Source organism: Bos javanicus, chromosome 9 (assembly GCF_032452875.1).
Source record: "Bos javanicus breed banteng chromosome 9, ARS-OSU_banteng_1.0, whole genome shotgun sequence".
Taxonomy (NCBI): domain Eukaryota; kingdom Metazoa; phylum Chordata; class Mammalia; order Artiodactyla; family Bovidae; genus Bos; species Bos javanicus.
Genome location: NC_083876.1, coordinates 40,637,993 through 40,663,283, shown reverse-complemented (window position 1 = coordinate 40,663,283; position 25,291 = coordinate 40,637,993). Strand labels below are relative to the sequence as shown.

Below are 25,291 nucleotides of genomic sequence, written 5' to 3'. Positions count from 1 at the left end.
TTGTTAAATATCATTCAAATGTCTATTCACATGGCATCAAAAATGCCTGAGCATTCTTTTAATTTCTTGACATACCCATAAAGATATTCCTAAATACTGTAAAGTGGCCAAAGTCTCAGTTGTGGGTGTAGGTGTGGTGAAACTGAGGAGAATCTCAACTAATAGCACTTTTGAAGATACAGATCAACAACTGCTTTCCTGGATAATAAAAGACATGATTCACATACAGATCTAGTGTAGATAGTTTCAGGGAAGGAAGGACTAATTATCTTTCTTCTCACCCCTTAGTCTTTCCTAGTTCTGAGACACAAGTTTTGTGTGTCTCACACACACACACATATATATTAACAAAAAAATGTATATATAGCCATTCTGTAATATTGTGCAAACTGTCCTGCAAGTTAGCTAAAATAATAGTTGGGTCCTCTTTCAATAGAATCTATAATGTTTAATACTCAAGAGAAGAGGGAGTAATTCAACACTAATTGTGCTTCGAGGCATTTATGAGCCCTGCTTCCACCACCATGAAGTGCCTGATCTTGCTGCTTAAGTCCACTCTCCAGTCATGAGAGTGACTCTCGTTGCCATATAGACTCCTTCTTGCCCTGTCCCAACCCAACAAACTGGACATTTGAGGAGGGCTGGCTTCATGGGTATATAAGCTGTGTGGGTGTCCTGTATCTCTTGCCCAGAATGGCCCCATACTTAGTTTAATGCACTTTGGTTGTCATTTTGATCTTTGAACCGAGTTTTGTAAGCAAAATCCAAAGGGACTCCAGCAGGACAATAGGGCACACCTGTGAGCAGAGATCTGTCTGCCATTCTTTGCCATCTCATTGCTATGAGCGTTCCTGATACCCCATCATGAGCACAGAATTCTAAGAGGGCCCACGATGTGTGGGAAAAAGTGTGACTTAGTGATTTGGGGATGGGAAGATGCTGACAGGCCTGACCATGGTTCCCCTTCAAATTAGAACTTGCTCCAGATGCAGAATGAAGGTAATGGCATTTAAAGAGACATGAATGACTATGGAACCTCATCACATCCTTTCTTAGGTTTGCATTTAGAAGTGGCATTGGGCAACATAAAGATGAATGGTAAAATTCATGCTTAAGAACTTAAAATTTTAATTTTTTTTAGAATGACTTTTTTTTTTAAATGACTTTAAACAGCAAACATAAAGTACTATGACAAGTTAAGAGAGACCGTGGAAGGAAAGAAAGAGCTTTATATTCTTGTACTTTTAATGAGTCTTTTTTCCTTTGAACACTGTGCCCCAAATTATATAGCAGACCCTGACAAGAGTGCCAGGACCAGGGCAGAGCACTCAGCTTTCTTACCATACTTTCAGCCACCTGCTGCTTTCTGGGGCCACATCTCTGCAATCTCAACCTGCTTCCACTTTATACCACATCAACAGACATACACACACATGCACACAAACATGCCAATAGGCAGCAGTGGAATTAAGGACGCACTCTTTAATAAAAGTCTAACCTGATTCATGTTCTGTTTCTGGGGCCTCAAAAATGTCAGACTCCTCGGGTAAGAACCCCCTGGTCTCCTCAGCAACCTCAGGGGCCTCAGACCCTTCGTGAAGTTCAGACTCCTCAACTTCAAAATCCTCAAAAGCCTCGGCTTCAGCTTCTTCTGCTTATACAAAAAAATGAGAAGAAATAAATTATTTAGTTTAAGTCAGCAGATATTTAATTGGGAACAACCCCTGGAGCATGATGCTTAATGAAAAAGATAGATACAGTCTCTCTATATTATATCTATTAAAATGGAATATAAAATATATTCCCAAATATATGCCATAGCATATAGCAGTCCCAAATATTATAACAGTAAAAGACAGGAAACAGCCCAAATGTCCATTTAATAGGGAATGGCTATTCCTGCACTATCTGATACATAGCCACAAGCCACATGTATCTACTGAGCACTTGAAATGTGGCTAGTCCAAACTGAAATGTGCGGTGAGTGTGAAATACACAATGACTTCAGAGACTTTGTGTGAAAAACTGAATATAAAAACATATCAATAATTTTTGCATTGATTACATGCATGAATAAATGTTAATTAAATTTAACATAATTTGCATTATGTTATAATAATTTGGATATAGTGTATTAAATAAAATATACAGTTGGTTTTCTGAATCTTCAGGTTCTGTATCCATGGATTCAACCAACCACAAATTGAAAATATTCGAAAAAAAATTTCAGAAAGTTCCAAAAAGCAAAACTTGAATTTGCTAGCAACTATTTACATAGCATTTACATTTTATTAGGCATTATAAGTTATCTAGAGATGATTTAAAGTATATGCCAATGTGTTTAGGTTATACACACATACTATGACATTTTATATAAGGGACTTAAGAATTTATGAATTTTTGGTATCTGCAGGAGTCCTGGGACCAATTCCTGATGGATATTGAGGGATTATTGTAATTCATTTGTTTCTTTTTATTTTTTATGTGCTTACTAGAAAATTTAAAAACATGTTGCACATGCTGGTCCTGCCGTGTATCCCTCTTACAAGGTGGGTGAGTAGGTGTCTGTGTCAGGAATCCATTTTCTATGAATTCATTACTGCTGTGATCATACAGTGCATTATCCAAATTGGAACACAACGAGAAGGAGAGGGAGTCAAACAGATATTTCAGGAACCTGGGCATAAACCTGGACTCTAACGGGCAAACTGGGAAACATGGTCACTCTGTTTATGCTGCCGCTGCTGCTAAGTTGCTTCAATCGTGTCCAACTCCGTGCGACCCCATAGACGGCAGCCCACCAGGCTCCCCTGTCCCTGGGATTCTCCAGGTAAGAACACTGGAGTGGGTTGCCATTTCCTTCTCCAATGCAGGAAAGTGAAAAGTGAAAGTGAAGTCACTCAGTCGTGTCCGACTCTTAGCAACCCCATGGACTGCAGCCTACCAGGCTCCTCAGTCCATGGGATTTTCCAGGCAAGAGTACTGGAGTGGGGTGCCATTGCCTTCTCTGCACTCTGTTTATAATTCTCTGTAAATACTGCAACTTTGCAGTCACAACACAAAATCAAATGACACATTATTAATCATATAATCTTGTGTTTGCCTTTTGCTTTTGCAGTCATAGCTTCCAATAGCTTTCGATTTTCTTCTTCTATTCTTAATGCCTCTTCCTTGACTTTTCTGAAATGAAAAGGTCCAAAATGTAGTTATCTTTGGAAATTCAAATATCTTACAATATCATAGAATTTAAGGCTTATAATAGTAAAAATAAAGAATAAATCATTTATAATATTCACTATACCTTTTACTTTACCACATAAACATTTAATTTACTCATATTGAGGCTAGTTAATGTTCAGAATTTTTTGTGTGTTTTGGGGATCTTTTTTTGGTAAGGAAAGTTAAAATGTTGTATTTAAAAAACTCTGGCTATTAATTAGGAAACCTGGAAAAATTGATAAAGAATTGTCTAACTCTCAGCTGGTATCATTTTCCCTCTGATTAAATGAGAAATGTTCACAGCATAGAGTTAAGTGAAAAAAGGTATAATATAAAACTATGTATAATACAAATTTTTAATTTAAAATGTATATAAATGAAGATTAAAAGACTAGAATAAAGTGACTATTAACAAACTGTTAATAGTAATTATCTATGGATGGTGGCATTCTGACAGCTTTTAAATTTTATTTCACATTTTTTGCACTTTAAAGTTTTTTCTGTATGAATAAGTTGAAAATTTGCAAATTTCCTTTGTATTCAGAAAATTAATTTATTTTCTTTTCAACAAAGTAATGATGAAATTTAAAGAGGTTTGGGATAAGGGAATCTGTTTTTCATTAGGGTTGAAGAACTAGGAATTTAGCCCTCAGGTATTGGCATACTATTACACAAAGAAACATGTATAAGAATGTTGACTGCATTTTTAAAAACAGTATCAAAAAACTGTATTGAGCAGTCACCAACAGGGGACCAGTTAAGTGGAGCAGAGCCCATTCATGTGAGTAGGCCACTCTGGACAGTCTTCTTCAGACTGTTCTGTAGGTGGGTCATTCTCTCATACTCAGTGTTCTTTTGGTGTCCTTTTCCCCTTCCTTTGAAAATCTTTACACATATTCTCTTCAAATATATCACTACACCTCTCCTCCCAACAGTGTGTACCTTGGTTTATTTATCTTTGGCTGTGCCGGGTCTTTGTTGCTGCACCCGGGCTCGTCTCTAGGTGTAGCAAGCAGGTGCTACACTCTTGCTGTGGTGCTTGAGCCTCACATTGAGGTGGCTTCCCTTGTTGCAGAGCATGGGCTTTAGGGTGTGTGGGCTTCAGTAGTTGCAGCTCACAGACTCTAGGCTGTGGGTTCTATAGTTGTGGTACGTGGGCTTGGTTGCCCTGAGACATGTGGAATCTTCCCAGACCAGGGATTGAACCAGTGTCCCCTGAACTGGCAGGCAGATTTGTAACCACTGGACCACAAATCCTGTTTCTTGTTAATAGGAAGTGTTGTCTCACTATATTCTAAACCCTGTGACCCTGTGATCCAGACTGAAGTCTTAGTGTAATTTGAGTTCTCTTGTTCATCACCCAGACCTTTGAGACTACTGAGCATTGTTTCTGCATGGCTTCCCTACTTGGTAGTGTGTGAACTGGCAATTCTTCTACTTTTCTAGTTAGGTAGGGCTCTTTTGTGATGCTTTCCTCATCCAAAACCTGGATACTATATGTTGCGGCTGCTAAGAATCTAAAATCTGACAAGGAGGAAGAAGAATTTTGCTGCCAGTTTCTAGCTACTTTCATATACTACTTGGGTAGATCAAAGACAAATGGTGATAAAAGAAATTATCTTGCATTTGACCAGCACATTTGGAAACTAATGCTGGAAAACAGGTACAATCAGTATGTCTGTAGATATTTGGCCAAAAATGTAATTCTAAATCCTATACATTTTATCTCTTTTCCAACCAAGTTGCATTGCATCTCTGACCAATTTTTTAAAAGTATTTAATTAATTAATTTATTTGGCTGCACCAAGTCTTAATGTGGCATGTGGGATCTAGTTACCCCACCAGGGATTGAGTTGACATCCTCCATATTGGGAGCTCAGAGTCTTAGCCACTGAACCACCAGGAAGTCTCAAGAATAAGCATTTGATGTTGAACCTATCAGTTATGAATAACTAGTCTTGTTCTTGGGAGAAGGCAATGCAACCCACTGCAGTATTCTTGCCTGGAGAAACCCAGGGACAGGGGAACCTGGTGGGCTGCTATCTATGGGATCACAGAGTCGGACATGACTGACGCGACTTAGCAGCAGTCTTGTTCTTTACCTTATGTAGAACTTAGTCAAGCTTTGAATTTAAGTCATATGACACAAGTGTATTTTCACTTTTTATATTATTTCTTTGACCTGTGGATTCTAGTTAGTAAAATTAAGTCACAGATAAATAGAGTAGAAAATATATACTTTCTCTGTGTTCATTAAAAAATATATATTTATTTGACTACACTGAGTCTTAGTTGCAACATTCAAACTCTTAATTGAGGTATATGGGATCTAGTTCCCCAACCAAGGATCGAACCCAGGCCCCCTACATTGGGAGCTTGAAGTTTTAGCCTCTGGACTATCAGGACTTTTTTTCACAATGTCTTTTGAAAGTAAACATTTGGTTTAGAATGTCTGATTTGGGACTGTGAAAATATCCACAGCTATATACTTTAGAGATTCTGGGAATATTTATGAAATTACTATTTTTCTTAGAATTAGAATTGGATCTTGTTAGTAGGCCTGTTTTGATGTTAAAGGCATTTTATAAATATAAATCATAAGTAGATTTTTAACAGTTGTAAAAGGTTAATTAATCTCATTTATTGTGCCAGGCAGATTACCTTGCTGCTTCTTCCTCTTTTCTTTCCTTTAGTAGTTCATCTAATAATCTTTCTAAAATCTTAGAGTCAATTTCTTGTTTATTCTCTAAATACAGTCTATTATATAAATATTTTCCTGAAATACAGATAAACAGTAATATTAATTTTAAAGCTCTATAAAATATAGTGAGATATATTTTGGAAATTAGAAATGAAAAATTATTTCTGTCTATATCCAAATATACTTTCCTTTAAGTATTTATCTAAATAGAGCCCAGATTTTTTCAGACCATCTTAAATCCTTCTAAAAAGGTATATATTATACTATAAGTAACTAAAACATAAAAAGTAGTATAATACAGTCTCCCCCTGGAAATTCTCTTTTCAAATATATTCCCTTAAGATGCAAAATAACAATATTTTTGGCTCCCTTATCAAATATTAGTTGACTGTATATGTGTGAGTTTATCTCTGGGCTCTTTGTTCTGTTTGATTGGTCTATGTCATTTTTTTCTGGTAGTGCCATAATTTTTTATTACTATAGCTTTATACACAGTGACAGAAATTAAAATTTAGTTCTGCTATCTTTATCTACTTAGTATTTCCCATTTGAGGGGAAAAAGGATTAATAGATAGTTTTGCCCTCAGCCTTATATATTTTTCATTCAGAAGTTATAATGCTGACTGGGATGAGGGTTGTTAAATGCTCAGCTCCAAAGAATAATGATAAGAGTGTACTGGAGCATCCAGTGACCCAGCATACCATCCGTGGCCACCTACTCAGTGGTTGGATGTTTCCTTTTGTGTACCTCTAGGTCATGAAGGGACTGCTGGGGTGGTATTTGTTGTATCCAGGGAAGGTGGAGAGTTTTCCATTTTATAGTTCATAAAAATATAAACTAAAAATATTATCAGCAGTAAAAACTTCACTCTGAATTGACATGATAAGTATTTACCAACCATTGTTTTCTGTGTCTGATAAACAGATGACTAAATCGGGTAGAACTCCTTTGTCGACTAAGACCATCCAGAGTTCTTTCACAAGAGGGCAGTTGTCCAGTATCCATCCTCCATATTTGGGGGCACCATAAAACCTATTCTTGTTTTCTTCAACTACCTGTGAAAAATGACACACTGAAATTACCATCATAGGCATCCAAGTCAAGGATGTTACCCTGATATGTCACTTTCCTGGACCTTAACCAAATATCTTTTGAGTTCTTCTGACTTTCAGAAGAAAAAAAAAGAGCCACTTAATTTTAAAAGAGAAACAATTTGAAAGCACTAAAGCTGTACATTAAGAACAAGAAGCAAAAGCCTCTGTTAAATAAATATAACAAAACATGCTTGCTATATCTTACTCAGTATTACAGAACCTAGATCCTGATTCAGAAGGTCAAGGGCAGGGCCCATGAGTCTGTGTTTCTAACATGGTCTCAGGTGACAATGGCCCCTGGTCTACTCTACTCCCTGGTCCCTGGAGTCACCAGGTCTGTGCTCAGTCTGCCTTTTTAAGTGACAATGCTCTTTACTTCCCTTTAGATTTTTAGCCTTTAAAGTGAGAGCTGAGAGGTCTTGAGACGTTTACTAACAGCTATAGAAAGAAACTGATTCAAAACAAATCTTGCAGGTGCTTTGTGAGTTCTGCTAAACTATCCCCCACCTGCCACCCAATTATAACAACTTCAATACAAATGTGGAGATTAGTGATGTGGGTCTGTGAATACACCAGTTCCGAAGGTTTTAAACAAATCTGTATGCAATCAGGAAGTCACAGAATATTAGAAGTCAAGGGAAAGAAATCTTGAGAGGACCAGTGTAACCCTTTGGCTTATGCAGATTTACCTGCTTTTTGAAATTTCCATCTGAATGAAGAGCATTTGGGGCAAAAAAAAGAATTTTAAACACTTGGAAAAGTTTCACATGAGAGAATTAGGAGGGAAAAGCTATAATGAAGTAGTATAAGTGAAATAAGTTAGAGAAAGACAAATACTATATGACCTCATTTATTGTGAAATCTAAAAAAACCAAATTCATAGAGAAGACATTGGTGGCTGCCAGAGACAGAGGAAAAGGTGGGAGGAAATGGGTGAAAGGGTCAAAAGGTAGGGCTTCCCTGGTGGCTCAGCAGTAAAGAATTCACTGGCAATGCAGGGGCCGCAAGAGATGCGGGTTTGATCCCTGGGTCAGGAAGGTCCCCTGGAGGAGGGCATGGCAACCCACTCCAGTGTTCTTGCCTAGAGAATCCCATGGACAGAGGAGCCTGGCAGACTACAGTCCATAGCATCACAAAGAGTTGGACATGACTGAAGCAACTTAGCACGCACACATACATGGTCAAAAGGTACAAACGTCCAGTTACAAGATAAATAAGTACTGAGAGTGGAATGTACAGCATGGTAACTACAGTTCACATGCCATGCACATGGGTGTGAGATGTCTCTTCAAAACCCTGCTTTCAATTCTTTTGAATATATAGCTGGAAGTAGGTTTGGTAGTTCATGTGGTAGTTCTGTTTTTAAAAAATAAACTTTACTTTTAGAACAATTTTATTTTTTATTAACTTAATTTCATTTCTTGGCCATGCCATGAAGCTTGTGAAATCTTAGTTCCCCCACCAGGGATTGAACCTGGACTCTGGCAGTGAAAACCCTGAGTCCTAACCGCTGGACAGCCAGGGAATTCCCTTTAGAGCAGTTTTAGATTCACAGCAATCTTTCTGTTCTATTTTTTCCATTGCCCTATACAACTGTATATCAAAATAAAAAGTTTAAAAAAGCCACTTGTAACCAGAGCATTTTTATCAGTCTTTTTTCATGTAAAGAAGTCCTTTTTATTAATAAACTTACTATCATACTTAGATAAGCCTGCAGTGTGCCTGCAGTGCCACCTGAGATCTGGGAGACCTGGGGTTTGATCCCAGGGTTGGGAAGATTCTCCTGGAAAAGGGAAAGGCTCCTCGCCCCAGTACTCTGGCCTGGAGTCCATGGGGTCACAAAGAGTCCTGACAGGACTGAGAGATTTTCACATCATACTTAGAAATGTAGCAACATAGATGCCATATTAACACTTTCAAGGAATAGGAAGTTGCAATTGAGAGAAATCTATAGTTTGAGGTAGAAATTCCGTCTTAATTTTAAATAATCTTTGTTTGAACTTCTTGTGCTGTTTGGAAAATGTGAGAAAAGATCACCATAAAAGCTCATTTATTGAGCACTTCTGTTCAGTTGCACTGAAAAACGCAGAGGGAATGAAAAAGATAACTGATCTGGTATTCTTGCCTTGAGGTGCTACATTTAATAGGCATTGATGGACATGTAAACAAAGTTATAATGCTGTCAGTTCAGTTCAGTCCCTCAGTCGTGTCCAACTCTTTGTGACCCCATGAACCACAGCACACCAGGCCTCTCTGTCCATCACCAACTCCTGGACCATAGCCAAATTCATGTCCATTGAGTCGGTGATGCCATCCAACCATCTCATCCTCTGTCGTCCCTTTCTCCTCCTGCCCTCAATCTTGCCCAGCATCAGGGTCTTTGCCAATAAGTCAGTTCTTCTCATCAGAAGTTTCAGCTTCAACATCAGTCCTTCCAATGAACACCCAGGACTGATTTCCTTTAGGATGGACTTTGGATCTCCTTGCAGTCCAAGGGACTCTCAAGAGTCTTCTCCAACACCACAGTTCAAGAGCATCAGTTCTTCTGCACTCAGCTTTCTTTACAACTCTCACATCCATACATGACTACTGGAAAAACCATAGCCTTGACTAGACAGACCTTTGTTGACAAAGTAATGTCTCTGCTTTTGAATATGCTGTCTAGGTTGGTCATAACTTTCCTTCCAAGGAGTAAGCATCTTTTAATTTCATGGCTAGAGTCACCATCTGCAGTGATTTTGGAGCCAAGAAAATAAAAGTCTCATGTTTCCACTGTTTCCCCATCTATTTGCCATGAAGTGATGGGATCAGATGCCATGATCTTAGTTTTCTGAATGTTGAATTTTAAAGCCAACTTTTTCACTCTCCTCTTTCACTTTCATCAAGAGGCTCTTTAGTTCTTCACTTTCTGCCATAAGGGTGGTGTCATCTGTATATCTGAGGTTATTGATATTTCTCCCGGAAATCTTGATTCCAGCTTGTGCTTCTTCCAGCCCAGCGTTTCTCATGATGTACTCTGCATTGAAGTTAAATAAGCAGGGTGACAATATACAGCCTTGACGTACTCCTTTTCCTATTTGGAACCTGTCTGTTGTTCCATGTCCAGTTCTAACTGTTGCTTCCTGACCTGCATACAGATTTCTCAAGAGGCAGGTCAGGTGGTCTGGTATTCCCATCTCTTTCAGAATTTTCCACGTTTATTGTGATCCACACAAAGGCTTTGGCATAGTCAATAAAGCAGAAATAGATGCTTTCCTGGAACTCTTTAGCTTTTTTGATGATCCAGCACGTTGGCAATTTGATCTCTGGCTCCTCTGCCTTTTCTAAAACCAGCTTGAACATCTGGAAGTTCACGGTTCACGTATTGCTGAAGTCTGGCTTGGAGAATTTTGAGCATTACTTTGCTAGCATGTGGAGAAGGCAATGGCAACCCACTCTAGTACTTTTGCCTGGGAACTCCCATGGATGGAGGAGCCTGGTGGGCTCCAGTCCATGGGGTTGCACAGAGTCGGACACGACTGAGCGACTTCCCTTTCACTTTTCACTTTCATGCATTGGAGAAGGAAATGGCAACCCACTCCAGTGTTCTTGCCTGGAGAATCCCAGGGACAGGGGAGCCTGGTGGGCTGCCGTCTATGGGGTTGCACAGAGTCGGACACAACTGCAGCGACTTAGCAGCAGCAGCAGCAGGGTACATTACATATTAACAGTGTTACTGTAAAATGCACGTGAATTAGGAGGCTATAGATTTCAACACTGCCATATGGGATTCAAATATAATTGTACATATACCAGGTTAACATTTTCTCAGATACTGTGAAATCAGAGATAAAAATAAAGATTCTGGATTTCTTACCTCTTGGAGAACTTCATCTAAGACCTCAGCAATTTTTTCATGTGGCTGTTCAAAGTTCATATTCTTTGCCATTTTTACTGTCTCATTTATTATGGAAAGAACTTCTGGATGATCAGCAGTTACCTCTTCTATCTCATAGTCTGTTACATCTAAAGTAAAGTAAATCAATACATTAATGCCCTTAATAATTTTAGTAGACAATGTTATTTGCAACAGAACATGATCGTAAATACCTAACCCAAGGAAGCACTCTTTGTGTTACTGCTGAACATGCCAGAAAAAGGGAGAAATGAACTAGAGAGGAAATAAGTCTGGAATCACAAAACAGTAGAATAGTGGCTTAAAGCCAGTGCATCAGAACAAAAGCATATGAGGCAAGAAAAAAACTCATGTCAGGCAGGAGTAAAAACTCAGAAAACCAGGGAGAAGAGGTAGGAAGCAAAGGCTTCCAGGAGTCAAGCTAAAAGACAGGCAACTAAAGAATGAGTCAGAAAACAAAATAAATGCTTTCAATTAATAATTGTTTTTATTATTTATTGTTGGCTGTGTTGGATCTTCGTTGCTGTGCGGGCTTTTCTTTAGTTGGGGAAGAGTTCTAGCCGGGGGCTTTTCTCTAGTTTTGAAGACTTCTCTTGTTGTGAAGCATGGGTTCTAGGGCATGTGGGCTTCAGTAGTTGCAGCACGTGAGCTCATTAATTGCATCTCCCGGGCTCTAGAGCATAGGTTCAATAGCTGTGGTGCACAGGCTTAGTTGCTCTGTGGCATGTGGGATCTTCCCAGACCAGAGACTGAACCCATGTCTCCTGCACTTGCAGAAGGGTTCTTTACCACTGAGCCACCAGGGAAGCCCTAAATTGTATGCATGAGACTACATGGGACAATAAAAGGAGAGGGGGTGGGCAAGAGAATGGGAAAAAAAGGTAGCATAGGCTGGTTTTTCAGGTGTTAGCCTTGATTCCTGCCTCACTGTGTGCTGAATGTTTTCTTACATGGCTGAACTGGCTTATAGGCTGCACCATGATATAAACATTTATCCATGTGTCTAACAGGACATGAGATTGGCAGCGCCACCAGACTGTGGAGCGACTCTTCTACCTCAGCCTTTCCAGTAGTGCTTTCTGAGCTCCATCCATCAGGGTCTCCTGCCAGAGCCTAATTGATCCTCTCGCAGAAAAAATCCCAAAGGACTTTTGAGGAGCAACTTCCTGCTGCTCTCTCTGTCATGAAGTGAGAAGTCCATTCTCAGAGATACAGAAAACCAGCAATTCCTGGATAGTCAGACGTAAGAACCCAAGATCTCATAGCCTGGGAAAGGGGACATGAGGAAGCAGAAATAGCCAGGCAAAAATACTAAATGTGCCACAAGATACTACTTGCCTACACAATATCCAGTTCTCCTTTCCCGTAGTAACAGAATGCTGATTTTGTTAGGGTCAGCAATGTGCCTAGCTGTTTAAAAACACTACATCTCCTAATTTCCCTTATATTGATAGTTTCACTCGTAGATAAAATGCAAGAAGAACTTTTTGGGGGTGAGTCTTGTTGTTTTCTCTTTAAAGAGGAATAACTCAGCAGTGGCCACAGGACTGGAAAAGGTCAGTTTTCCTTCCAATCCCAAAGAAAGGCAATGCCAAATAATGCTCAAACTACTGCACAATTGCACTCATCTCACATGCTAGTAAAGTAATGCTCAAAATTCTCCAAGCCAGGCTTCAATAGTACGTGAACCATGAACTTCAGATGTTCAAGCTGGTTTTAGAAAAGGCAGAGGAACCAGAGATCAAATTGCCCAACATCTGCTGGATCATCAAAAAAGCAAGAGAGTTCCAGAAAAACATCTATTTCTGATATATTGACTATGCCAAAGCCTTTGACTGTGTGGATCACAATAAACTGTGGAAAATTCTGAAAGAGATGGGAATACCAGACCACCTGACCTGCCTCTTGAGAAACCTATATGCAGGTCAGGAAGCAACAGTTAGAACTAGACACGGAACAACAGACTGGTTCCAAATAGGAAAAAGAGTACATCAAGGCTATATTCTGTCATCCTGCTTATTTAACTTCAATGCAGAGAACATCATGAGAAACGCTGGGCTGGAGGAAGCACAAGCTGGAATCAAGATTTCCGGGAGAAATATCAATAACCTCAGATATACAGATGACACCACCCTTATGACAGAAAGTGAAGAAGAACTAAGGAGCCTCTTGATGAAAGTGAAAGATGAGAGTGAAAAAGTTGGCTTAAAAGCTCAACATTCAGAAAACTAAGATCATGGCATCTGGTCCCATCACTTCATGGCAAATATATGGGGAAACAGTGGAACAGTGGCTGACTTTATTTTTCTGGGCTCCAAAATCACTGCAGATGGTGACTCTAGCCATGAAATTAAAAGATGCTTACTCCTTGGAAGGAAAGTTATGATCAACCTAGACAGCATATTCAAAAGCAGAGACATTACTTTGTCAACAAAGGTCCGTCTAGTCAAGGCTATGGTTTTTCCAGTAGTCATGTATGGATGTGAGAGTTGTAAAGAAAGCTGAGTGCAGAAGAACTGATGCTCTTGAACTGTGGTGTTGGAGAAGACTCTTGAGAGTCCCTTGGACTGCAAGGAGATCCAACCAGTCCATCCTAAAGGAGATCGGTCCTGGGTGTTCATTGGTAAGACTGATGTTGAAGCTGAAACTCCAATACTTTGGCCACCTGATGAGAAGAACTGACTCATTGAATTTGCTGGGAAAGATTGAGGGCAGGAGGAGAAGGGGATGACAGAGGATGAGATGGTTGGATGGCATCAGACTCAATGGACATGGGTTTGGGTGGACTCCGGGAGTTGGTGATGGACAGGGAGGCCTGGCATGGTGCAGTTCATGGGGTTGCAAAGAGTCAGACATCACTGAGCAACTGAACTGAACTGAATTGACCGAACTCAGCTGGATGGAGTGCTATTTTTTTGTCTCTTGCCTTTTCTCTCTTCTTGCCCATTGATGTAACAACTGGCACACTAGCAGCCATCTTGTGAATTATTATGGTAGCCACATGCCAGGAATGACAGAACAGAAAGACAGATATCCTATCTTTCCAATATTCTTGTTCATGAAAACAGTATATCACATTCTTCTATCTGTGTTTCTGCATGTCCAACTGTTCATATTATAGTAGTCTTTAAGACAGAGTAAAGGTTTCCCTGATAGCTCAGTTGGTAAAGAGTCCGCCTGCAAGTAGAAGACCCTGGTTCGATTCCTGGGTTGGGAAGATCTTCTGGAGAAAGGATAGGCTACCCACTCCAGTATTCTTGGGCTTCCCTTGTGTCCCAGCTGGTAAAGAATCTGCCTGCAATGCGGGAGACCTGGGTTTGATCCCTGGGTTGGGAAGATCCCTGGAGAAGGGAAGGGCTACCCACTCCAGTATTCTGGCCTAGAGAATTCCATGGACTGTATAGTCCATGGGAAGTGGAGGGGGGGTGGTGGGGCAAAGAGTTAGACATAACTGAGTGACTTTCACTTAAGATAGAGTAAGTTGATATTAATAAGATTTTTAAGTAAAAAAGTACATGGTTATCCTTCAAAATTCTAAAGGAATTATTTGTGATTTTTACCACAGTATAAGAGAACCAATTAAAAGACATTTATGTGTAGCAGAACCAATACAATATTGTAAAGTAATTAGCCTCCAATTAAAATAAATATATTTAAATTAAAAAAAAAAGAAAGTTATGACCAACCTAGATAGCGTATTAAAAAGCAGAGACATTACTTTGCCAACAAAGGTCCATCTAGTCAAGGCTATGGTTTTTCCTGTGGTCATGTATGGATGTTAGAGTTGGACTGTGAAGAAAGCTGAGTGCCAAAGAATTGGTGCTTTTGAACTGTGGTGTTAGAGAAGACTCTTGAGAGTCCCTTGGACTGCAAGGAGATCCAACCAGTCCATCCTAAAAGAGATCAGTCCTGGGTGTTCATTGGAAGGACTGATGTTGAAGCTGAAACTCCAATACTTTGGCCACCTCATGTGAAGATTTGACTCATTGGAAAAGACCCTGATTCTGAGAGGGATTGGGGGCAGGAGGAGAAGGGGATGACAGAGGATGAGATGGCTAGATGGCATCACCGACTCGATGGACATGAGTTTGGGTAAACTCCAGGAGTTGGTAATGGACAGAGAGGCCTGGCATGCTGCGATTCATGGGGTTGCAAACAGTCGGACACGATTGAGCGACTGAACTGAAGAGAACCAAATCACCCTAGTAATAATTTACCTTTTTTGGAATCCTTCTTTAGATCTCGACTAGAGTCTTGCTGACTTCTTTGACGTGTAAACATTTCACTTATTTCTTTTTCATCTGAAAATAAAACTCTGTTAAACACATAAAGAACAGTACTTAAACTGTAGGTGATTCCTAAGGAAGATTGTGGTATGAGCCCAAGGACCCAGGACTCAATGCTCCTAATTCCTTAAAAATTTAAAATAACAACCATAATAAACAAATAGGTAGACATATTTATCAGCAGTAGAAAATACAGATAAGAAAACCAGGAGTAATTTCAGTTTCATATGATGCCAATGGATGTAAATTGGAAAAAAATAAAATTTTCCCTTCCTGGTGTCACAACAGACTCTCTTGCTCCAAGAGGTAAAAGGTGTGTTTATCTCAGACACATGGGGGAGAGAGGCTGTCTTTTACCACGGCACACCAGCAGTGCTGGTGATCCTCTGGCAGTGAGTAGAGGTACTGATGATGTTGCTACATTGGATGGCTTCCCCTAAAGAGGGAACAGGTAGTATGGGGGAGGGCCTCTCTGTGTACATATTGGTGCTGGGAACTCTCCAGGAGCAGAGATGGGGTTCCCAGATGTCACTTGGCAAAAATGTTAATGTCCAGGTCCTTCTGTGAAGTGTGTGTGTGCGTGTGCATGCAGGCTGGGAAAGGAGGAATGCCATATATGATTCTGCCAGTGCCCAGTTCAATTCCTACTCAGCTTGAAATAAACACAAGGCAAAGACACATCTGTCTGAATCAGGAGGAGGAACCAAATAAAGAAGATCAGCCCTACATTATACAACACACTAAACTGTAGATGGAGTTGAAAGCTAAATACAAAAAGGCAGCACCAACTTAAAAAAAAAGTATATATGAAATCTCCGGTTGAGAGGAAGACTTTTAAGCCGGAAAGTAAATGGAAGAAATTAACAAATGGAAATTAATTATTTGACTATGAAAATGTGAAAAACTCTGCTACCTCAAAGTCAGCAAGATGACTTAAAAGACAAACCACTCAATTTGGAAAAAAATATGAAAAATAAGTGACTAATACAGAACATTTATATTAAAACCATATAATTGATACAACAATTTAGAAAAATGGGCGAAAGACAAAAATGGTCACCTCAGAAAAGAAGAAATATAAATGGCTAACACAGTATTACAACACTAAACTTCAGAAATAGTCAAATAAAAATTAAAATAATATTTAAAAAGAGAAAATACTGAAGAACCTAGGACATGTAGTTTGCATATTCCTGATGGGAACATAAATTGAAACTTTATGCAAAGCAATTTGACTCTCTATTGCTTCTTACTCATTAAACTAGTAACTCCATTTGTGTCAACATACAGGCAAAACTTTATATAAAAAATACAATGGAAAAAAATTCTTTGAATTTTTTAGTAGCAAAAATATAAGTTTTCAATGTAATGAACTAGTTAAAACTAATACCTCTAAATAAAGAAATTATGCAGTAATTTTAAATGATGGTTAAATTATTTTCTAATGAAATTATGTAATTAAATGTAACACAAATAAAAAATAAAAGTAGTTTACTTTGTATGCTCTTGATTATGTTAAAATATAAATGGAAAAGTTTTAGAAGAGTGTAAAGTGAAAGTGTTAGTTGATAAGTCATGTCTGACTCTTTGTGACCCCATGGACAATTAGCCTGTTAGGCTCCTCTGTCCATGAAATTCTCTAGTCAAGAATACTGGACGTGGTAAATAGCACTAAATGATAAACACTTCACAGCTACAACTCTGGGTTTATGATGCTCTGATTCCAGTCCATTAAAGGAAGCAGAGAGCTTTTAAGAAAGAATTTGTTATTGTACAATAATGATTGTATCGTGTTTGGAAAGATACAGAAAATTTTGTAGAGTGTTCCAATAGTATTAGACTTGTGTTCTGTTTTCTCCTTCATTCTAGTAGATCAATTTCTGTTCTACAGCTGGTCAGTTTAAATCTGTAAGAGAAAAACTTAACTCTTTTACTCCTAAAGTTTCCAATTTGAGGGTGAGGGGAGGATAAGTTTAAGCTTCAATATAAACATGATAACACATGAAATAAATGGAAATAAGATCTACACGCATGGCATTAGCAGCTCATTTTGTTACCATCTTTATCATCTGACTTCATTTTGGCTTCTTCATTGTCTTCTAAAGAGCTTTCTCTTTGGGATTCAAAAGTGAACACTGCAGTGAAAGAATAAGACACTCCATCAGCTAATCTGTTTATACTAGGAAAGATTTGGCCAATAACATTAGCAACATTTTCTTTACCATCTTCATCAAGTGACGACTGCAATTCTTCTGCACTTCTGTATTCATCAGTTGGGACTTCACTTTCCCTCCTTTCAGATTCTCCTCGAAGGTCTTTTGAAGTTGACTGAGCTGTAAGATAGTAATTGACTGTGTTAGCAAAAGGTAGCTGGGGGGCAGGTAGACAACCTTGGGCATGTGAGTTCTAACTGAGTCAATGTGACTTTTGCGAATCATTTGCTTTCCCTGTCTCAGTTTGAATCATTTGATCTTCCTGTCTCAATTATTACTGGGCAAAATGAGGATCATTAAACTAAAAACACAGTTGCAACATCAAATAAGATAATGGGTGTCAACAAGGAACATAGAAAAGGCTTGGCACCCTGGAAGCCTGCTCCATGTTAGCTCCCATCTTTTGTGTTATTATATTATATAACTTTCTATGTTAAAAAGCCTCAATATTCTCCACTGGCAAAATTTCTTAAAAAATATGTTGGAGTAAAATCCCTGGCAAAAAAATATACAATTTTTAAAATTTTAAGAAGGGCTATGCAGAGTACATCATGAGAAACGCTGGGCTGGAGGAAGCACAAGCTGGAATCAAGATTGCCGGGAGAAATATCAATAACCTCAGATACGCAGATGACACCACCCTTATGGTAGAAAGTGAAGAGGAACTAAAAAGCCTCTTGATGAAAGTGAAAGTGGAGAGTGAAAATTTGGCTTAAAGCTCAACATTCAGAAAATGAAGATCATGGCATCTGGTCCCATCACTTCATGGGAACTAGATGGAGAAACAGTGAAAACAATGTCAGACTTTTATCTTTTTGGGTTCCAAAATCACTGCAGATGGTGACTGCAGCCATGAAATTAAAAGACACTTAAAAAAAAAAAAAAGACCCTTACTCCTTGGAAGGAAAGTTATGACCAACCTGGATAGCATATTAATAAGCAGAGACATTACTTTGCCAACAGAAATCCGTCTAGTCAAGGCTATGATTTTTCCTGTGGTCATGTATGGATGTGAGAGTTGGACTGTGAAGAAGGCTGAGCACCGAAGAATTGATGCTTTTGAACTGTGGTGTTGGAGAAGACTCTTGAGAGTCCCTAAAACTGCAAGGAGATCCAACCAGTCCATCCTGAAGGAGATCAACTCTGGGATTTCTTTGGAAGGAATGATGCTAAAGCTGAAACTCCAGGACTTTGGCCATCTCATGCGAAGAGTTGACTCATTGGAAAAGACTCTGATGCTGGGAGGGATTGGGGGCAGGAGGAGAAGGGGACGACAGAGGATGAGATGGTTGGATGGCATCACCGACTCAATGGACGTGAGTTTGAGTGAATGGTGATGGACAGGGAGGCCTGGCGTGCTGCGATTCGTGGGGTCGCAAAGAGTCGGACACGATTGAGCAACTGAGCTGAACTGAACTGAATCTTATTGTCTGGGGGCTTACCTGGTGGCTCAGATGGTAAAGAATCTGCCTGCAATGTAGGAAACCTGGGTTTGATCTCTGGGTTGGGAAGGTCTCCTGGAGAAGGGAATGGCAACCCACTCCAGTATTCTTGCCTGGAAAATCCCATGGACAGGGGAGCCTGTCAGGCTACAATCCATGGGGTTGCAAAGAGTCAGACAGGACTGGGCACACATACCAGCTTCCCTGGTGGCTCAGCTGGTAAAGAATTTGCCTGCAATGCGGGAGACCTGGGTTTGATCCCTGGGTTGGAAAGATCCCCTGGACAAGGGAAAGGCTACCCACTCCAGTATTCTGGCCTGGAGAATTCCATGGACTGTCCATGGGGTTGCAAAGAGTCGGACAAAACTGAGCGACTTTCACTTCACTTTCACCTCAAGGACAGGAGCTTCAGGTGTCTTGTTCACCCCTGTAGCTCAATGTTTAGAACAGTATCTAACACAAGAAGGTGCTCAAGTGTTTGTTGATATAATTATTCATTTTTGAATGAATTCATTTTTAATTTTAAAATTATTCATTTTTAATGAATTTTGAGTTCATTTCAAAATTTTGAGTTCATTTCAAAATTCAATTTTGAATTCAAAAATTCATTTTTGAATCAATTATTCATTTTTGTTATTCAAAACTGAATGACAAGCCATCTTAGAAGTTTGAGTCAATATTTCCAGATATCTTACATATTTATTAATTGTCCAAGAGTATTTTTTAATTTTGGTCTTAATTCTGAAGATAATACAATAAACACATAAATTCATTCTTTATTATCTGTGCTCAATCAATCAGTTGTGTCTGACTCTTTGAGACCCTGTGGACCATAGCCCACCAGTTTCCTCTGTCCATGGGATTACCCAGGCAAGAATACTGGAGTTTGTTGCCGTTTCCTATCCCAGGGGATCTTCCAAACGCAGGGACTGAAGCTGTGTCGCCTGTGTTTCCTGCATTCCAGGCGGATTCTTTACCACTGATCCATGATCATTTGGATGGCATATTATTTCAATGCTGGTCTTTTTGTGGTTGCTTTTTGTAATCTCTCAGGCACCAGGTTGTACTTTCTTACTTGATTATAGGTTAATGAGAAAGAAGAGAGGCAGATTTATTAGGCAAAACCTATGTTCTTTCCTAGCAAAAGCTCAATATTGCCATGTAAGAAGTAATTTCCTTGACCTTTAAATAGTTTCCAGCATAGGAAATGATGGGGAGCTTTCCAGTGTATGTAGAAAGTTAGTGAAATCCTAATAGCAGATTCGGACAAATAGAGGATGTTCAAGTCTTAGCTATGCCACCATCTGGATGAATTTCAGGAAGCCATTTAACCTCTCGTGCTTCTGTCTCCTCATCGATGACTTTTTCATTTATAACATTTTGAATCTGAAAATAATATTCCCCAAATAAAAACACTGACTTACAATCAAGGCTGACACAGAGGCCTAGAACAACAACAGCAGCAGCAATAACACAAACTCCATGAGTCAGACAAAGTGTCGTTGTTGTCATCGCCCCTGGTGTAAATAAAGGGGTAAATTCTGCCCAGGAAGCAGATCCATAAAAGAAAAGAAATCTAAGTTTGAAAACTCTTTATGATTCCTTTCCTTAGAAATCCAGAGTTGGAATCTTTTTCTCAGTGTATGATTCAGGTTTATGTGTATTCATTTCTCCAACCACTTATTCTGAGGCTGCAGTGTGCAAGATGCCAGGGATATCAAGACAAACCAAGACTGTGCCCTCAGGGAGCCAGGCTTAACTACTGTTAAAACACACATTAAAAAAATAGTTCACCATTTTTAGCTTGTAGTTCTAAGAGAAGCCGTTCTTTGACAACTTTAATGGCTGCTTCAGTGGCCTCAGCTATAGTGTTTCTGGTTAACATTTCAAGGGCTTTATCAAAACGTGGTTGAATCACTTTATCATAGTCAACTACCTGCAAAGAATATTTGAGAAAACCAATATAAGCACAAGTTACTCTGAAAACTAAGCACATTGTTCATCAACATCTATTTCTACAGCTATACCTATGTATCTCAAAAATCTTAATGCTGCTTGAGGTATGTTATTTTCAGAATTCACAGATTTTTAATACATATATATATTACATATGTATTTTTATACATATATATATTATATATGTATGATCATGTAATATGTATTCAAATTACATACATATTTTAAACATCAACATTTTATTTATAGTCTAATACAATAAAAGGCACCCATTTTAAGTACAGAGTTTGATGAGTTTTTATAAATATGTACATAAAAACCACTACAATAAAAATATAGAACATTTTTATCACCCTCTAAAGTCTCCTCATCACCCTTTATAGTCAGTGCCTGGCCCTTAGCAACCACTTTGTTTACCATCATATACAGACAAATTTTGCCTTTTCTAGAATTTCATATAAATGGAAACAAACAGTATATAATCTTCTCCAAGCTTTTCTCCCTTAGCATAATGTTTTTGAGATTCAACAATATAACTGTATATCTCAGTGGTCTATTCCTTTGTGTTTTTGAGCAGTATCATTGTATGAATATATAGTTTTTTTTTTTTTTTAATTCATTCATCATGGACCTTTGGGTTATTTCTAGTTTCAGTTCAGTTCAGTTCAGTTGCTCAGTCGTGTCCGACTCTTTGCGACTCCATGAATTGCAGCACGCCAGGCCTCCTTGTCCCTCACCAACTCCCAGAGTTCACTCAGACTCACGTCCATCGAGTCGGTGATGCCATCCAGCCATCTCATCCTCTGTCGTCCCCTTCTCCTCCTGCCCCCAATCCCTCCCAGCATCAGAGTCTTTTCTAATGAGTCAACTCTTCACATGAGGTGGCCAAAGTACTGGAGTTTCAGCTTTAGCATCATTCCTTCCAAAGAAACCCCAGAGCTGATCTCTTTCAGAATGGACTGGTTGGATCTCCTTGCAGTTTTAGGGACTCTCAAGAGTCTTCTTCAACACCACAGCTCAAAAGCGTCAATTCTACGGCGTTCAGCCTTCTTCACAGTCCAACTCTCCCATCCATACATGACCACAGGAAAAACCATAGCCTTGACTAGATGGACCTTTGTTGGCAAAGTAATGTCTCTGCTTTTGAATATGCTATCTAGGTTGAACATAACTTTTCTTCCAAGGAGTAAGTGTCTTTTAATTTCATGGCTGCAGTCACCATCTGCAGTGATTTTGGAGCCCCAAAAAATAAAGTCTGACACTGTTTCCACTGTTTTCCCATCTATTTCCCATTTCTAGTTTGGGCTATTATAAATAAAGAAGCAATGAACATTTGTGAGAAAGTCTTTTTGTGGACCTATGTTTTCATTTCTGTTGGATAAACAGCGAGGAGTAGAATTACTGGGTCATATGATAAGTGTACGGAGAAGGCAATGGCACCCCACTCCAGTACTCTTGCCTGGAAAATCCCATGGACGGAGGAGCCTGGTAGGCTGCAGTCCATGGGTCTGCAAAAGTCGGACACAACTGAGTAACTTCACTTTCACTTTTCACTTTCATGCATTGGAGAAGGAAATGGCAACTCACTCCAGTGTTCTTGCCTGGAGAATCCCAGGGACAGAGGAGCCTGGTGGGCTGCTGTCTATGGGGTCACACAGAGTCAGACACGACTGAAGCGACTTGGCAGCAGCAGTAGCAACATGATAAGTGTATGTATGACTTTATACTAAACCACTGAACTGTTTCCAGAGTGGTTGAAACTAGTTTATATTCCTAGCAGCAAAGTATTAAAATTGCAGTTATTCTATCTCATCATTAGCACTTGATTTTGTGAATCTTTTACATTTTAGCCACCCTAGTTGGTGAGAAATCTCATTGTATTGTAAATTTAACTATCCCTGCCGCTGCTGCTGCTAAGTCGCTTCAGTCGTGTCCGACTCTGTGCGACCCCATAGATGGCAGGCTCCCCCGTCCCTGGGATTCTCCAGGCAAGAACACTGGAGTGGGTTGCCATTTCCTTCTCCAATGCAGGAAAGTGAAAAGTGAAAGTGAAGTCGCTCAGTCGTGTGCGACTCTTCGTGACCCCATGGACTGCAGCCTACCAGGCTCCTCTGTCCATGGGATTTTCCAGGCAAGAGTACTGGAGTGGGGTGCCATCGCCTTCTCCGTTAACTGTCCCTAATCACTAACAATTTTATGAGTGTATTGGTAGTTCATTTACCCATATGTTTTTAAGCATATGTTCAACTTTCAAAAAACTAGGTTAGAATTCTACATATTTTTGAATATAAGTCCTTTGGTAGATACTAAATACTGAATATTGGGATGTTAGATTTCTATATATGCCTTTTAAGTTTAAATAATGTTTTCATACTTCTAGATTTCATTTTGCTTTTCCTTCAATATGCTTGTATTATTTTATTTTATGCCAATAAAAATACATCCAGACCATCACTTTTTTTCACACCAACATTTTTTAACTTAAAAATATGGCTTTATTGAGATATACCATCCAATTCACACAGTTAAATTAATCCATTAATTTTTAAAAATTTTATTTTTAACTGGGGAATAATTGCTTTATTAATACAATATTATATTGACTTTCGCCACACAATTATGTGAATCAGCCATTAAGTATACATATGCCCCCTCCCTCTTGAACCTCCCTACCACCCCCTACCCCATCCTGCCCCTCTAGATTGTCACAGAGAAGGACATTGAGCTCCCTGGGTTATACAGAACTTCCTATTAGCTACTAGTTTACTTATGGTAACGTATATGTTTCACTGCTACTCTCTCAATTTGTCCCACCCTCTGCTTTCCCTGCTGTGTCCAGAGTCTTGCCTTTATGTCTGTATCTCTATTCCTGCCCTGCAAATAGGTTCATCAGTACCATTCTTCTAGATTTATTAAATATGCATGAATATATGCCCTATCATTTTTAATGGATGTAAGTATTATATAAGATAAAAATATTACAACTTATTTAAAGTACCAATAATACATATTTTGCTATTATACACTAGGCTATGGATATGTATATGTCTTTGACAGTTTTTTCAAGAAAAATCTATAGTTCAAAGGATATGCATAGATTTTAGACTTTTATAGATATGTCCAATAGCTATCCAGAATGGTTACACTCTAACCAGCAATGTATGAGAATGTACTTTCCTAATCCTAGCCACACATCGGTATTGGGTGATTTTTCAACAGTGAGGTTAACATAATATATCTCTGGGTTTTTTGGCCTCTCCCTGATTATTAAGGTGATAATCCTTTTCTCATGTGTAATGGCTATTTGAATCAATTATTTCATGAATTGCCTGTTTGCTATCTTTTTCTACTGGGGCTTTAAAATACTGATTTGTAAAAATGCTTTACATTTTAAAATTATAATTCTTTTGTCTGACACATACTCCGATGGTTTTAAAACATATCCACAAATTCTTTAATACTCTTTTCTTCAGAAGGTGAAGCCTAATTCCCATCTTCTTTAGTTCAGTTCAGTCGCTCAGTTGTGTCCGACTCTTTGCGACCCCATGAATCACAGCACGCCAGGCCTCCCTGTCCATCACCAACTCCCGGAGTTCACTCAGACTCACGTCCATCGAGTCAGTGATGCCATCCAGCCATCTCATCCTCTGTGTCCCCTTCTCCTCCTGCCCCCAATCCCTCCCAGCATCAGAATCTTTTCCAATGAGTCAACTTTTCGCATGAGATGACCAAAGTACTGGAGTTTCCGCTTCAGCATCATTCCCTCCAAAGAAATTCCAGGGCTTATTTCCTTCAGAAAGAACTGGTTGGATCTCCTTGCAGTCCAAGGGACTCTCAAGAGTCTTCTCCAACACCACAGCTCAAAAGCATCAATTCTTCGGCGCTCAGCCTTCTTCACAGTCCAACTCTCCCATCCATACATGACCACAAGAAAAACCATAGCCTTGACTAGATGGACCTTTGTTGGCAAAGTTAATGTCTCTGCTTTTGAATATGCTATCCAGGTTGGTCATAACTTTCCTTCCAAGGAGTAAGTGTCTTTTAATTTCATGGCTGCAGTCACCATCTGCAGTGATTTGGAGCCCCCAAAAATAAAGTCTGACACTGTTTCCACTGTTTCCCCATCTAATTCCCATGAAGTGATGGGACTGGATGCCATGATCTTCATTTTCTGAATGTTGAGTTTTAAGCCAACTTTTTCACTCTCCTCTTTCACTTTCATCAAGAGGCTTTTTAGTTCCTCTTCACTTTCTGCCATAAGGGTGGTGTTATCTGCATATCTGAGGTTATTGATATTTCTCCCGGCAATCTTGATTCCAGCTTGTGTTTCTTCCAGTCCAGCATTTCTCATGATATACTCTGCATATAAGTTAAATAAGCAGGGTGACAATATACAGCCTTGACGTACTCCTTTTCCTATTTGGAACCAGTCTGTTGTTCCATGTCCAGTTCTAACGGTTGCTTCCTGACCTGCATACAGATTT

At 39.2% G+C, this 25,291-nt stretch overlaps 1 protein-coding gene across 4 annotated transcripts in view; it reads right to left on the bottom strand.

Moving 5' to 3' along the window:
- AK9 (adenylate kinase 9) overlaps positions 1-25,291 on the bottom strand; it is a 116,588-nt gene that overhangs the window by 52,784 nt on the left and 38,513 nt on the right. For all 4 annotated transcript variants that reach the window (XM_061427577.1, XM_061427575.1, XM_061427578.1 and 1 more), the window contains 9 exons: positions 20,646-20,787; positions 17,419-17,529; positions 17,254-17,331; positions 15,128-15,211; positions 10,872-11,020; positions 6,820-6,976; positions 5,881-5,995; positions 3,104-3,180; positions 1,499-1,651 (listed from right to left, as the gene is read on the bottom strand). In XM_061427577.1, coding sequence (XP_061283561.1) covers positions 1,499-1,651; positions 3,104-3,180; positions 5,881-5,995; positions 6,820-6,976; positions 10,872-11,020; positions 15,128-15,211; positions 17,254-17,331; positions 17,419-17,529; positions 20,646-20,787 — 1,066 coding nt within the window. The remainder of the gene's footprint in view (positions 1-1,498; positions 1,652-3,103; positions 3,181-5,880; positions 5,996-6,819; positions 6,977-10,871; positions 11,021-15,127; positions 15,212-17,253; positions 17,332-17,418; positions 17,530-20,645; positions 20,788-25,291) is intronic.